The 14,528-nt window shown below is 34.9% G+C and overlaps 2 protein-coding genes and 1 pseudogene across 2 annotated transcripts; all 3 read right to left on the reverse strand.

The window, feature by feature from the left end:
- Nucleotides 1-1,335: 1,335 nt before the first annotated feature.
- On the reverse strand, nt 1,336-2,395 carry LOC120632668 (carbonyl reductase [NADPH] 1-like). Its single transcript, XM_039902619.1, has one exon. The coding sequence runs from the start codon at nt 2,393-2,395 to the stop codon at nt 1,508-1,510; it is 888 nt and encodes a 295-aa protein (XP_039758553.1). The 3' UTR covers nt 1,336-1,507.
- A 1,591-nt stretch (nt 2,396-3,986) lies between these two features.
- Nucleotides 3,987-4,872, reverse strand: LOC120632860 (carbonyl reductase [NADPH] 3-like). Its single transcript, XM_039902898.1, has one exon. The coding sequence runs from the start codon at nt 4,869-4,871 to the stop codon at nt 3,987-3,989; it is 885 nt and encodes a 294-aa protein (XP_039758832.1). The 5' UTR covers nt 4,872.
- Nucleotides 4,873-7,844: 2,972 nt separating this feature from the next.
- LOC120632861 lies at nt 7,845-8,722 on the reverse strand (annotated as a pseudogene).
- Between the last annotated feature and the right edge of the window lie 5,806 nt (nt 8,723-14,528).

Below are 14,528 nucleotides of genomic sequence, written 5' to 3' on the forward strand. Positions count from 1 at the left end.
TGGCACCGACTTAAAATGTTGTAGGAAATTTTATTTAACACCCATGTGGTCAGTGATTGGTACTAATATACCTCGAAAAGTCGGAGTTAGAGAAAAAGGACTCCATAGGAAACTAAGAAAGAGACGATAGCGTTTCTCACTTGGGATTATTTCCAATTACTTCGTCTACAATGGAAAGGCATATTTCTATTTTCTATGAATTAGACGGTAACTTATGGACGTTATGGTTGAAAAAATAAAAATTCTGATTAAAGCAATCCTCTTAATTATACAGTTATAATTAAATTTGCACTCTTTTGTTTCTAGTCTCAGTTAATCTTTCTTAAACCTCATTATAAAGTCAAAGAGATCGTCGGATTAAACGTTATAAACTAAAGCAGTGCGCTTTAATGCAACATTCAATTAAAAATATTTAAGCATAAATTCATTCATTCGTGAATATTTTTCTTAAATTATTATGTCCTAAACAATTTTAAGAAGAATGAAAGTTGTATAATTAAGTAAGACTGTGTATAATTTTGTTTTATAGTACTTATTTAAGTGCCATGGTCCGTCAATTATTACAATAAAAAAATATGTTTTTTAGTCCGTAGGTATTTCAACCGACCAGTCACATAGACTTTACAAACGCATGGTTTGTCCGTTGCTTGGTTTTAAACGTTTTTTTCATTGATTTTCGTTCTACGCGCAATCCACTTAATCACTTGGCAGCACAGCTTCATTGGTATGGTGGTAACTGGCCGCAGCCGAAGCCTTCCATTAGGCTAGACCAGAGAAATTAAGAAATAATAAAATCCCAAATTGCTCTGCTGGGCATCGAATCGACCTCCCACATACACTACAGTTCTGACCACTGCATACGGGAGGTCAGCACAACAACCCTATTTAAAATTAAAGAACGACACGTGCATCTACGCTACGCGACACGTACCTAGTAAAGTAACAGGATTCACTTAATTTTACTTTTGCATGTCGTTAGGGCTGTATCTGATTTCCTTCAGTAAACACTAGGCAATGGTTTACTCAAAAACCATTAACGTTTCAGTTTCACAAATCAGTCTCAGAGACAGTAAATAATGCACCTCTAAAGCCTCTGAAGTGTTATTTCGCTTTTCATTTTCACGTATAAATGTAGCATGTACTCGCTCATTATAATATGTTTGCGTACTTACTTGACCTCTAATCCATCATAAGGTGAACATAGCTACCTTATCGATAAGATAATGAGTGACGTTGAAACAATAATAAGCACTGCATTCAAAGTTAATTTATAGATTAATTAATTTAATTAAAGCATAAGATTTTAATCTCACTTATGTAGATTTCAAACAAGTTATTTGTTTAAATTGGGTGAGGATTCATAAAATATACGTAACGGGAAGTTAACCAAAAAGTAAATAAAATTTCAGGTCACTTTATTTACACACTGAACTTTATTAATGGTGTTGAAACATATTTATGACATCCAAATTCGTAAGATTTTTAGATATTACATTTAAATGAGTACTTATTGAATGATATTGAGTTCTCTTAAACATTTCTCAACAACAGCGTATGTGCTGTGTATCTTTAAATTAGGGTCCGCCCACTCTTTTTCGGTTTTATCAAACCAGAAGTATTTTCCTTTTACAGATTGATCAACATCTAGCGCTAAATAAACAGGAGCTTCACTAGCTTCTTCTATAGTTAAGAAACCTGTAGTTTTTGTCATATCGGTCTTAACATACCCTGGGTGTAAGGAGTTCACAGATATACCTCGACCTACTTCTTTTTGTTGAACTCTTGTTAAAGAACAGAGAGCAATCTTAGAAATTCTATACGCTAATAAAGGCATTTCCTGAAAATCTTCTTCATTGAGAGTTCCATTCTTAACAGAATCCAGAAACCAATTTACGAATGCATTTATATCATCCAGCTTAATATCTTGTTTCGTCAGTCGATTGATCCAATAGGTATTTTTTAGATTAGAAATATGACCACAATCACTTGATATGTTTATGACTCGTGCGTTATCTTTCAAAATTGGAAACATGTACTCTTGAATAGTTAGTATGCTGAAGTAATTAGCATCGATCACACGTACCGAATCTTCATAAGTTGTTTCTGTGAAATTGGATGTAATAAGTGCAGCATTGTTAATAAGGATATCCAAGCCTCCATGCGTTTGTTTGAGGTGTTCTGCAAATGTTCTAACACTGTTCCTATCCGTAACATCAAGTTGGTAAAAAAGAGGCTTAAAACCTTCCTTTTTTAAATTTTCAATTGCTTTTTCGCCTCTTTTTATATCCCTCGCGGTTAGATAAACATATCCGACACCACGCTTGCACAGTTGTCGAACTGTAGCATATCCTATGCCTTTATTTGAGCCTGTAACGACAGCTAGTTTATCACCCATATTAAAAAAAATACTGATGTTAATTCGGCAATTGCTGTATATATATTCAATTGATAAGATGCTGCATCTATATACATTACAATAAAAACAATTTTGCATAATTCATTATTATCGTTATCGTATTTACAGACCGATTAAAATGTTGCGATAAGAGAGTCATATAATGATGATTAGATATAAACGGGCTTATATACGAAAATAACTTTAAATCTTTTTGATACCAAATCCTTTTCTTCCACTTTCGCTTGGCTAGGCTTCATATGCTCTGTTTTATTTCTTTATAACTTAATTTTTTATATTGCAGCATATTATACCCATGGTATTGAAGAAATGAATTATCGATCAATATTATTGTCAATAATTTTTTTTATAATATAATATAATATAATATAGCCGACTCCATATATTTTTGTTTTTACCACAATACACACCTCGCTATCTAGTCCCAAAGTAAGCGTAGCTTGTGTTATGGGTACTAAGATAACTGATTTATATTTTTTATGAATAATATACAGAAATACTTATAATATATAGATAAACACCCAGACACTGTCACATTCATGTTCATCACACAAATATTGTCCAGTTTTTGGAATCGAACCTACGGCCTTGGACTCAGAAAGCAGGGTCGTTGCCCACTGCGCCAATCGGCCGTCAAAACTATTTCAATTAACTATTTAATGCAAACTATTCCAATGCAAAATTGCACCATGATAAGTTAAGCGGTCAAGCTATGCGTATCTAACAAATGCATTTTTATACCCCGCGCCACGGGGAGGCGCAGAGATTATTTCAGACTCTTACTGACTATAGCTCCCCAGTGTGAAATATTCGCCGCCCACACTAGTTCGCCAGTCCCATACCTGGACGGACCTTTCATCGCTCGGGGTAAGTCACCCCCAGGGTCTATCTTTTGATGAATACTTTGATGTGATGCCCCAAGACTGGCTTTTTAGCCGATGTTTAATAACATGACTTCAATATTCCATAAGAGAACATGATGACAGTAACATGGAATAGCTCAAATATTGTGTTCATCTAATGATTCATGTTTTATGAAAAACAAAATTAATTATTTATCGATATCATTACAGTTTATACAAATGTTGTTTCTACTGTAGTTCTATACGAAAATAATACTTTTTTGCGTACTTGGTTGAGTTTAAAAGTTAACTAAACACACCTATTTTATCGATTTTATAATAAAGACATTAAAATAATAATTCGCACTGTATTTAAAGTTAATACATTTTTGTTCTTAATAATTAGGATATAAGAAAGCAGAAGACATATTACTAAAATAAAAAAATAATATAAACAACAAAATTTATTTAACTTACAAAATATAGTAAAGTATAGTAAGTAGTTCTTAGTAAAGTTTAACATGACTGATTCCCCGACAACACAAAGCTGTAATATATTATGGTCGAATCGCAAGTGAAATTTTGCGACGGAGTCTTTTTTATTCATAAGGAATTTTCAGAAAAATTACGTCGAGAACTTGCTGTTTTGAACTTAAATGAGAACTTTTGTTTTGAACACTACAGAAACTTTTTGAAAAGTGTGTTTTTTAATTTTTTTAATGGTATCTTCAAGCTTGATTCAGTTCTCTTAAACACTTATCAATTACCTCATAGGTGCAGTGTAATTTTTGATTCGGATCTGCCCACTCTCTTTCGGTCTTATCGTACCAGAAGTATTTTCCTTTCACAGATTGATCAACATCAAGTGCTAAGTAAACAGGAGCTTTACTAGCTTCTTCTATAGTTATGAAACCTGTCGTTTTAGTCATATCGGTTTTGACAAACCCTGGATGTAAGGAGTTTACAGATATATTTCGTCCTACTTCTTTTTGTTGAACTCGAGTTAAGGCACAAAGAGCAATTTTTGAAATTCTATACGCTAAAAGAGGCATTTCCTGGAAATCTTCTTGATCAAGAGTTCCATTTTTGACAGAATCCAAAAACCAGTTCACGAATGCATTAACATCTCCTTGCTTAGTATCTTCTTTTGTAAGTCTACTGATCCAATATTTATTTCTTAGATTAGAGATATGCCCACAATCACTTGATATGTTTATGACTCGGGCACTATCGTTCAAAATCGGAAATATGTACTCTTGAATGGTTAGTATGCTGAAGTAGTTAGCATCGATCACACGTACTGAATCTTCATAAGATGTTTCTGTGAAATTTGATGAAGAAATTGCAGCATTATTAATAAGGATATCTATGCCTCCATGCTTTTGTTTCAAATGCTCAGCAAATATTTTAACGCTGTCCTTATCTGTAACATCAAGTTGATGAAAAAGAGGATTCCAACCTTCTTGTTTTAAATTTTCAATTGCTTTCTGGCCTCGTTGAACATCCCTTGCTGTAAGGTAAACATATTTTACACCACGTTTGTACAGTTCTCGTACTGTGGCATATCCTATGCCTTTATTAGAACCAGTAACGACAGCTACTTTGTCAGCCATATTTAAAGTTTTACTGAGTTTGATTTAGCGAATATTCAGTTTTTATTCTATTATGTGGGTGATAAGCGCTGCATCAAGATAAAATTGTTAAGCTTCAAAAATGTGAACACATTATTTTAAAACGAAATGTTACGTGCTATCGTAACATTCCGTCATAAGATAATGCGGTAAAGATAATATGTTTTTGTCAAGTTTGTTTATTTTTCCATCATCTAACCAGTACTGACACACTGCAATACACGGATCTCTGGCCAACTGCTGATCCCTGGACTTCAGAAAGCCCTGAGAGATCTGAAATGCAGGTTTCTGTACGGTGTTTTCCTTCACTCTTAACGCTAGTGATATTTTATTGGTTTTTCTATAAATTTACGTAAGAGACTATGTGATGCCAACAAATAGCATACTATAGTTAATATGCAATATTACTATTAAGTCTATGAAGTTGTTTACAGCGAAAAAAATATTTGTTATTCGTGACTACATTTAAATAAGACTTTAGGTATTCATACTTATGTAATGCAATTTTAATAGTTTAAATATTTATTTTGGTAAAAAAGAGTTCAGTGAAAATGCATTGAGCGGCCACGTAGTTTTAGATCATTACAGTTATTTATTTGAAAATATAAAAATCCTGCATCAGGCTGTCAGCGATTGTTGGAGCTTTTTGCCAAATCCATCCATCCCATTGACCTCTCTGCGATGACGAAATATCATTATTTATTTTTCCAGCTCAAACTATAAGTGAGCTTATTTCGATAGTAATTATTAGAGCTTATTCGATACAATAGTAATTTTTGCCGTCTGATCTGCTTTGTGGGGAAGGCCAACCAGCAGGCTGATTCTGTATCGCAGTTGATATCTAATTTAGCAGATATGATATCTAATAATCCACTGCGGAAAGTTGCCATCAAATAACTTGTTAAATCCAAATCTTTTTGATTTTGATACCTAAGTTTCCAACTGAATTACGAAATGTGTAATAATGGCTTGGCCCTTACTTAATGGCAGCTTTCCACAATAGGCAGCTAAATTTGGTGTCAACTCAGTTATAGAATAGCCCTGTAGAATACAGTAGGTGTCGCACGAGAACTAAGTAGTCTTAGGAATAACGAAGAACGGGCAGCATCGTCCTCTGTGCTACTTTTACCAACTACTGTAATCATCAACCCGTCTGCCCAACCTGGTGATTATGGGAAAATCCTCCAGTTGGGAGAGGCTTTTAGTCCAGCCTTTAGTGGGCCGTCAAAGGCTATTAGTGATATACATATTGAAAGTTTGTACAACAATGTAAATGCTGTAATTGTTTTTTATTAAGTACTTGTGAAATTTAATTTCACAGACAAAAATATTGTAGTTAAGAAGAATACTTATATATAGATTATATTTAATCAATGACTGTCATGCATGTAAACATGCGTAATACTATAATTCATGTATACGAGTAGGTACGAAAATTTTGATAATACCTTGTTGAAGAATTACAGACCCATCTCGCTGCTGAGTCATATCTACAAGCTGTTTTCGAGAGTCATTACGAATCGTCTCGCTCGTAGGTTTGATGACTTCCAGCCTCCCGAAAAAGCCGGTTTCCGTAAGGGCTTTAGTACCATAGACCACATTCATACGCTGCGGCAGGTTATACAGAAGACTGAAGAGTATAACCGGCCACTTTGCTTAGCGTTTGTGGACTATGAAAAAGCCTTTGATTCGGTGGAAACTTGGGCTGTGTTTAGGTCACTGCAGAGATGCCGAGTTGACTACCGGTATATCCAAGTGTTGCAGTGTTTGTACAAAAACGCCACTATGTCAGTTCGTATACAGGATCAGACTACGAGACCAATCCAATTGCAGCGAGGCGTGCGACAGGGAGATGTTATCTCCCCGAAACTATTTACCGCTGCGTTGGAGGACGTCTTTAAGCTTCTGGATTGGAACGGACTTGGCATCAACATTAACGGCGAGTACATCACTCAACTTCGGTTTGCCGACGATGTAGTCATAATGGCAGAGACTCTGGGAGACCTAAATACGATGCTCAATGGCCTCAGCAGCAACAGGTTGGCCTACGAATGAACATGAGCAAGACGAAGATTATGTCTAATGCTCATGTTCCGCTTCAACCAGTAATCGTTGAGAACACTGCACTCGAAATTGTTGACGAATACGTATACCTAGGACACACGATCCAGTTAGGTAGGTCCAATTTCGAGAAGGAGGTGAACCGCCGAATCCAACTCGGATGGGCAGCGTTCGGGAAACTTCGTACCATCTTTTCGTCAAAAATCCCTCAGTGCCTGAAGACGAAAGTCTTCGAACAGTGCGTGTTGCCAGTGATGACCTATGGCTCTGAAACATGGTCGTTAACTATGGGCCTCATAAGAAGGCTTAGAGTCACTCAGCGGGCAATGGAGAGAGCTATGCTCGGAGTATCTCTACGCGATCGAATCAGAAATGTGGAGATTCGTAGAAGAACCAAAGTTACCGACATAGCTCAACGAGTCGCGAAGCTTAAGTGGCAATGGGCCGGGCACATAGTTCGGAGAAAGGATGGACGTTGGGGTCCCAAGGTGCTGGAATGGCAGCCCCGTACTGGTAAGCGCAGCGTTGGTCGACCCCCAACGAGGTGGACAGACGACATTAAGCGCGTCGCTAGTAGCCGTTGGATCCAAGCGGCTCAGAATCGTGGAACTTGGAACTCCCTACAAAAGACCTATGTCCAGCAGTGGACGTCTATCGGTTGATGTGATGATGATGTGATGATGACGAAAATTTTATAAACGCACAACTTTAATTTATGGGTCTTCCAGAAGCCTCAAATTTTACACTGAAGTCCATTTCATCTGAACAAAGTAGGGATTTTTCCAAAAATGCTACGAAAACGAGGGTAAAACTTACCATAGTAGAATAGAAATTGATGATGTGTTTTCAATTTCTATTTAACATTTTTCGATTTCGAACAACTTCAGGTTACCATTAAACTTGATTTAGTTCTCTCAAACATTTATCAAATACTGCATAAGTGCAGTGCAATTTTTGATTCGGATCTGGCCACTTCCTTTCGGTTCTATCAAACCAGAAGTATTTTCCTTTCACAGATTGATCTATATCTAGTGCTAAGTAAACCGGAGCTTCGCTAGCCTCTGTTTTAGTTAAGAAACCAGCAGTCTCCGTCATATTATCAGTTTTAATAAACCCTGGATGCAGGGAGTTGACAGATATACCTCGCTTTACTTCATTTTGTTGAGCTCTTGTTAAAGCGCAGAGAGCAATCTTAAAATTTCTATATGATAGAAGATGCATTTCCTGGAAATCTTCTTTATCTACAGATCCATTCTTAACAGAGTCAAAAAAACAACTCATAAAGGCGTTAACATCTTCTCGTTTAATATCTTCTTTTGCAAGTCGACTCATCCAGTATTTATTTTTTAGATTAGAAATATGACCACAACCATTTGATATGTTTATGACTCGGGCATTGTCTTTTAAAATTGGAAAAATGTATTCTTGAATAGTCAGTAAGTTGTAATAGTTAGCATCGATAACCTGTATCGAATCTTTAAAAGTCCTTGTTAAGGTAGGAATTGCAGAATTGTTAATGAGTATATCTACCCCTCCATGCTTTTGTTTTAGGTATTCTGCGAATGTTTTAAGGCTGTTCTTATCTGTAGCGTCAGTTGATGAAACAGAGGCTCAACACCTTCTTTTTTTAAATTATCAATTGCCATCTGGCCTTGTGATGCGATCTTCTCTGTATAGTACACATATCTTAAACCACGTTTGCACAATTTCCGAACTGTAGCATATCCTATGCCTTTATTCGCACCAGTCACGACAGCTACTTTGTCATCCATGTTTACAAATTTACTGAGTTTGGTTTGGCGAGTGTTGAGTTTTTAATCAGTTATGTATTCTGATAAGTGCTGCATCAAGATAAAAAACATTAAAAATGTTACACACACTTATCATTGGACGAAATGTCACGATAGCATGACTGACAGCTGTAGTGAAGATTATATACTATTATTTCGAGTATGTTTATTTATTTTACTTAAAAATAGTAAATTGAAGAAATCGCTTGTGACAACTATTATTAATTTACAATAACAATAAAGCAGAGACCACGTGGTTACTGCCACGTGACTATGTGGAGCACGGTGCACGTGGAGTCCACTAAACCACACCTATCGCAATATCTGCCAATGGTTTAATCCCAGTTAGCCTAGCACACCATCTAAGGCAACTGGGGTTCCGTGACAGCTCACTGGCACCCAAGATGCAGAAAGTGGTGTTGCTGGACTCGGCTAGGATATTCCGCCGCTTTCTTAGCCTGTGTATTTATAGTAATAATAAAATATTAATAGCGGGTATCGAATTCCTCTTTTTTATAGGAGAGAGGAAGTTAGAGCGTTGACCCACCACACTGCTAAAATGCGGATTAGCGGGCTTTTATGATTATTTTAGACTACGACAATTTAAACGCTTCTTCTTGGTAGAGTCTGCCTTCCGAACCGATGGAAGATTTACTACAGCCTACCTAAAATGAATGAATTCTGAAATTTTGAATTTTTTCTATAAAATTTCGGTAGGTGAAAAGACATGATATACTGGATACAGATAGATGGGGATATTATTAACTGGATCAGGCCAGTTACAAATAGTCGAACTATTATAATTATACTTATAATTTACAAGAGGTATTTATCTTGTAAATTATAATAATTAAAATTAGAATAGTTCGACTGTTAAAAGTTAAAAGTTATACAATAGCATGGATAAGAAAAATATTAAAAAGAATATAAAAATGAGAATAAAAATTAGATAAATAAAATCAAAGTACATTTCAGTTACATTCTTTCACAAAACTAAAGTTATTTATTTATTTATACTCTTTATATGTTCACCAATCAGAAAAACGGGGGAAAGAAGAGAACAAAAACATGAAGAATGAAGCAGGATATAAAAGGCCTTATCGCTAAGTAGCGGCCTCTGCCAGGAAACCTTAGAATTAGTAAATTTAAAAAGAAAAACGAAACGAAACGAAGCGAATTGCTAACGAAAGTTATGTGCGTTTTAAGCAGTTAAATATCACTTGAATTAACGGTTAAAGGAAAACATGCATGTTTTACACTTCTCTGTAATGTTCTCAAAGTTGTGTGAAGTCTAATAATTATCACTAGGGCAGCATGGTGGTCAACGTAGTGGGCGGGTAATGAGTTTCTAATGTTATTTAAAATGTATTAAAAGCTTAAACATTGGTAACAGGTAACACTGTTAGTACATTTAATTTGTAATCTCTTATGTTTCTTTTTGTACCGTGCTGTGGTTAAAACTCGATAAGTAAATATGAACACGCGAAAAAGCGATTTATTTCAGGTTTCGTAGTAAAGAATAGGCTTTGAGTAATAAAATGCCGAGTTAGAGCTAAAATACGAGTACTTACGTCTTGTGAAACTGGATTTTGGTAATTGGTTTTCCTGTTATTTAAAGTAAGATACTGTGAACTTATCTCATTGGGGCAAGTAGATGTGTAACTAACCGTTTATTCGAGAATGAATTCCAAAGTGGAGTGGTTTTTGATTCTTCAATATTAGTCGTGTACACGGTTTCTGTATGTGCTTATTCCTGTGCCTATTTTACTCTCCAACCGTTCATCTAACTCCCATCAATTCAACTGAACGAAGTTCACGGCTGTACATAGGTCTTTGTTAGTTCCAAAATCTTATAATTACTTCCCATAAAAAATGTTATGCCAATAATCACCACGATTGGCACTAAGCCCGTTACCGCTCAGTTGATTTTGGACCTACTGGAAAAGAATTGGAAGTTTTGGTTCTTCTTGTTCGACTCCTAATCGTTTGTATTCTGATATTAAAATATATATATATATTATATATACAAAGTCAAAGTCAAAGGTGGCACTTTTGATGCGTACATAAGAATTACACGGTAGTGAGATGATGGCGATAACCACATTCGTAAACTTAAAACTAAAGCTACGAGGGTTCCAAACGCGTCCTGGTCTAAGAAGAAGCCCACAACAAACTTAGCCGGGTGTTTTTTTTTTTGCTATCACCATCTCACATTTAAAATTATTACAAGAGCAACCTGGTTAGAGCAATAATTCGCACCCAAGCTTTTTTATCGTAGTCCTTTATACTATAATAGGACTTTTCTATAAGCTTACGTTTAATACAAACTTTGAACTTTTTAAGATACATCTCCAAGATGTCAATTGGTAGTTTATTGTAGAATTTTATGCAATTTACTATAACCTTGCTCACGAATTGGGCGTCTAAAACTTTCAAATTTACTTTAATTCACTTCTGCTTGTAGAGATTAGCCCATTTGCACCAACAAATACAAAAACAAACTTTGCAGTTTTATTATTATTAGGTATAGATAAATAATCGTAAAAGCCAGCAAACTCTTGGTGGAGCAGCATCAAAGCATAATTCCTGCCTCTTATGGTTAAGATAACAACTTTGGAAGTAGGGCTATATTTTATTTATTTATTTATCAACGCACCCCGTGAAGACATTACAGTTGCCCGATTCGTCTCCCCGGGGCTATTAAAAGAATTGAACAACAATAAGTAATAATAACAAAACAAAATTCTGGACTGTTACAAATATTATTATGTCAAATAATATCTGTACCAGTCCAGAGTTAGAAAATAGGCGTGGTCTACCATATACATAGAAGCTGCATTGAAACAGCGTTATGGGTTCATGCTCTATAAACCTCTCACCTATGAGAAAGCGACCATGCCTAAACAGGCCGATAATGATAACAACACAAAGTACACGGTCACTTTGTACTCGTAAACAAATAATAATTATAAATTGTAACCATAAAGCATCCCGGATTAAAAGATTATCAGGGGCTCAAAACTGGGAACACGCACGTGGTTAGCCGCTTTGAGTACTTTCCACGCATAAAGCGGCTAGGGAGGAATGCTCGTTTACACGATACGATACGTCATTTTCTCTACCATTCTTGATTTTAATTATAATTTATCATTAACTACTCATTATCAGACCACTTCAGGGTACGGTTTCCTCGGAGAAATAGGTAGGCTCAGACCATAGTCCACCATGGCCAATTCAATCGCGAAAAGCAGGAGAATCTGTATCGTGTAATTTATAATTTCTTCACTCCATATACTTCACACCAAACAGATCCCCGGCAATGTAGGGTACATTGTAAGCACGTTTCGCTCCAAAATCGGAGCATCCTCAGGAGATGTTGACTTTACTTTGAATAATTGTTAAGATTGAGAGCCTACGGAAATCACTCTGGCATGCAGGTTTCACGATGTTTTTCATTGCTCTTAAAACAAATGGCAATTAATTGCTAAAACATTCAAATGCAATGGCAATTAATTGCTAAAACATTCAAATGGGGGTAAATTCCTGACCACTAGACACTGCTTACTTTATGGTCTTGGCTATTATACGTAATATTATAAACAATCGGTTTTTTATTATTTATTTATTTATACACCTATATAATGCATTAAGTTCACAGAACCAAAAAAATAACAGAGACTTCAAGTACGTAGTGGAATACAAAAGGCGGCCTTATCGTTAAGTAGCGATCTCTGCCAGGCAACCTTAGCACGAGGAAAACTAAAAAGAGACACGAAAAGGTGCGGTACAAAAAAAACATTCATACAAACAATTACATACTTATACATAAACAAGACTGCACATACTACAATACTTTTGATAAAAATAAAAAATAAATATACTAATATACTTTAGCTTTAGCCATAAATACTTAAATATGAGTTAGAGTAGATAAATAAAATAAATTTTTTTCTTATTCGTTTCATAATCATTTAATTACGTAAAACGTATATTTAAAATTTAACCACCCCTATGTATTTATTATTTTTACAATATTCTTTATGTGTTTTGCAAATGTAGCCACGGTGAAAGTGTATATAAAAAAATTATATAAATTAGTAAAGACTCATGTCTATGCTGATATACAACGTGTGCTGTGTAAGTGGATTTTTGCACAAATATTTACATATATTATACCGTCAGTGTATAAAAACATAATCTAGGAGATGCTTGAGGCTGCAAACAGGTTCTATTTGTAGCGTTAAGTTTTCCCAAAAATCAAGCGATATCTGATCGGGAAGTATAAATATGTCCCGGAATTCGCACCAATTAATGCTTAAAACGGAGTGCATGCGGAAACTAGTGGGAATAACGTGCGAAAGTTTCCTGCCTTTTTGACTATATAAAAAGGCACTGCTTTATTTCAATCGCTCTTTATTTTTTGCGAAGCTGTGTGTTTTTCTCTTTTTCACTGATATTATAAAGGACATTTTGATAAATGATATTTTTATGGTTCCACATTTCCATTGAATGGATTTTTTTTTTTTTCAAAAATATGCCAAGACTGACGTGCCTGCGACGCTGTTGCCAGTCGCTATTATTTAAACTATTTATTATTTACCTTCGCTTTTCGAAAATACTACGACTGTAGTACTATAATGCAGTCTTTTTCTTTTGCTGTAGATCCTCTTAGAATTGTGGAATGTGCGATTTTTTTGTATTACCGATAGTATTATTTGCATAGCCATATATGATATAATTTACTTTTCACTCACTGACGTTTTACAGGTCAATTTTGATAAATTATATTTCTATTCTTTCACGTATTCAATGAAAGCCAGATGTATTGAAAGTAGTGACAAACCCTGTTCTTTCCGGTTGACCCACGAATATTATATTTTCAGAATCTTTATACAATTTGGAATAAATTATATCTTTAAATTATCCAACCAAATCAAATTGTTTGCACCTATTGTTTGCGAGAATGCAATAAATAAAACATACAATGTCCATATACAACGGGTAATCCCCGTAAATGTTCAATTTCGTTAACAATTAAGAGTATTTTGGGCCGGGTCCAAATGGAACGCGCCACTGTCCGATGGTGTTATGCCCATGATATGTTAAGAATCATAACATAATGTGGATATATTTTAAGTTTTGTACGGTTATTTTTATTCTATTTTAACATTAAAATTTATATAAGCACTTCTGAAACGTTCAATTGTCATAATACATTTATGTTTATTTATTAAGTCGAACTAAATAAATAAACATAAATGTATTATGACAATACACACATCACCATCTAGCCCCAAATGTTAATCAGCTGCACAAAATGAAGTAAAACTTCGTCTGTAGAAAAATTGCCAATGTAAATGAAGGATTTCTGAGAAGGATTATTATGGGATAAAATAAAAAAAAAAAACATCTATATTTTAATAAGGCTATAAGATGGCTAATTAGGTGCTTTTGCTATTTTTAATTTTATTGAAACAAAAAAGTGGAAATGGGAAAATGCACGAAGCAGCCACGTAGCATTTTAATTTGCGTTTTAATTTGCAAAGTTGAAAAATTGAATCCGGTAATGTCACGCTCTTACTGTTACAATTTTGAAACGTATCTAAGGCATATTATATAAGAAAAAAAAACACATCGCCATCTAGCCCCAAAGTAAGCGTAGCTTGTGTTATGGGTACTAAGATGGCTGATGAATATTTTTATGAATAATATACATAAAAACTTTTAATATACAGATAAACACTCAGACACTGAAAAGCATTCATGTTCATCACACAAATATTGTGCA

The sequence above is a fragment of the Pararge aegeria genome, chromosome 20 (assembly GCF_905163445.1).
Source record: "Pararge aegeria chromosome 20, ilParAegt1.1, whole genome shotgun sequence".
NCBI classification, from domain to species: Eukaryota; Metazoa; Arthropoda; class Insecta; order Lepidoptera; family Nymphalidae; genus Pararge; species Pararge aegeria.

What these genes read in the sequence shown, in the direction of transcription:
- LOC120632668 (XM_039902619.1), bottom strand. Translation starts at nt 2,395, where the DNA reads ATGGGTGATAAACTAGCTGTCGTTACAGGCTCAAATAAAGGCATAGGA.
- LOC120632860 (XM_039902898.1), bottom strand. Translation starts at nt 4,871, where the DNA reads ATGGCTGACAAAGTAGCTGTCGTTACTGGTTCTAATAAAGGCATAGGA.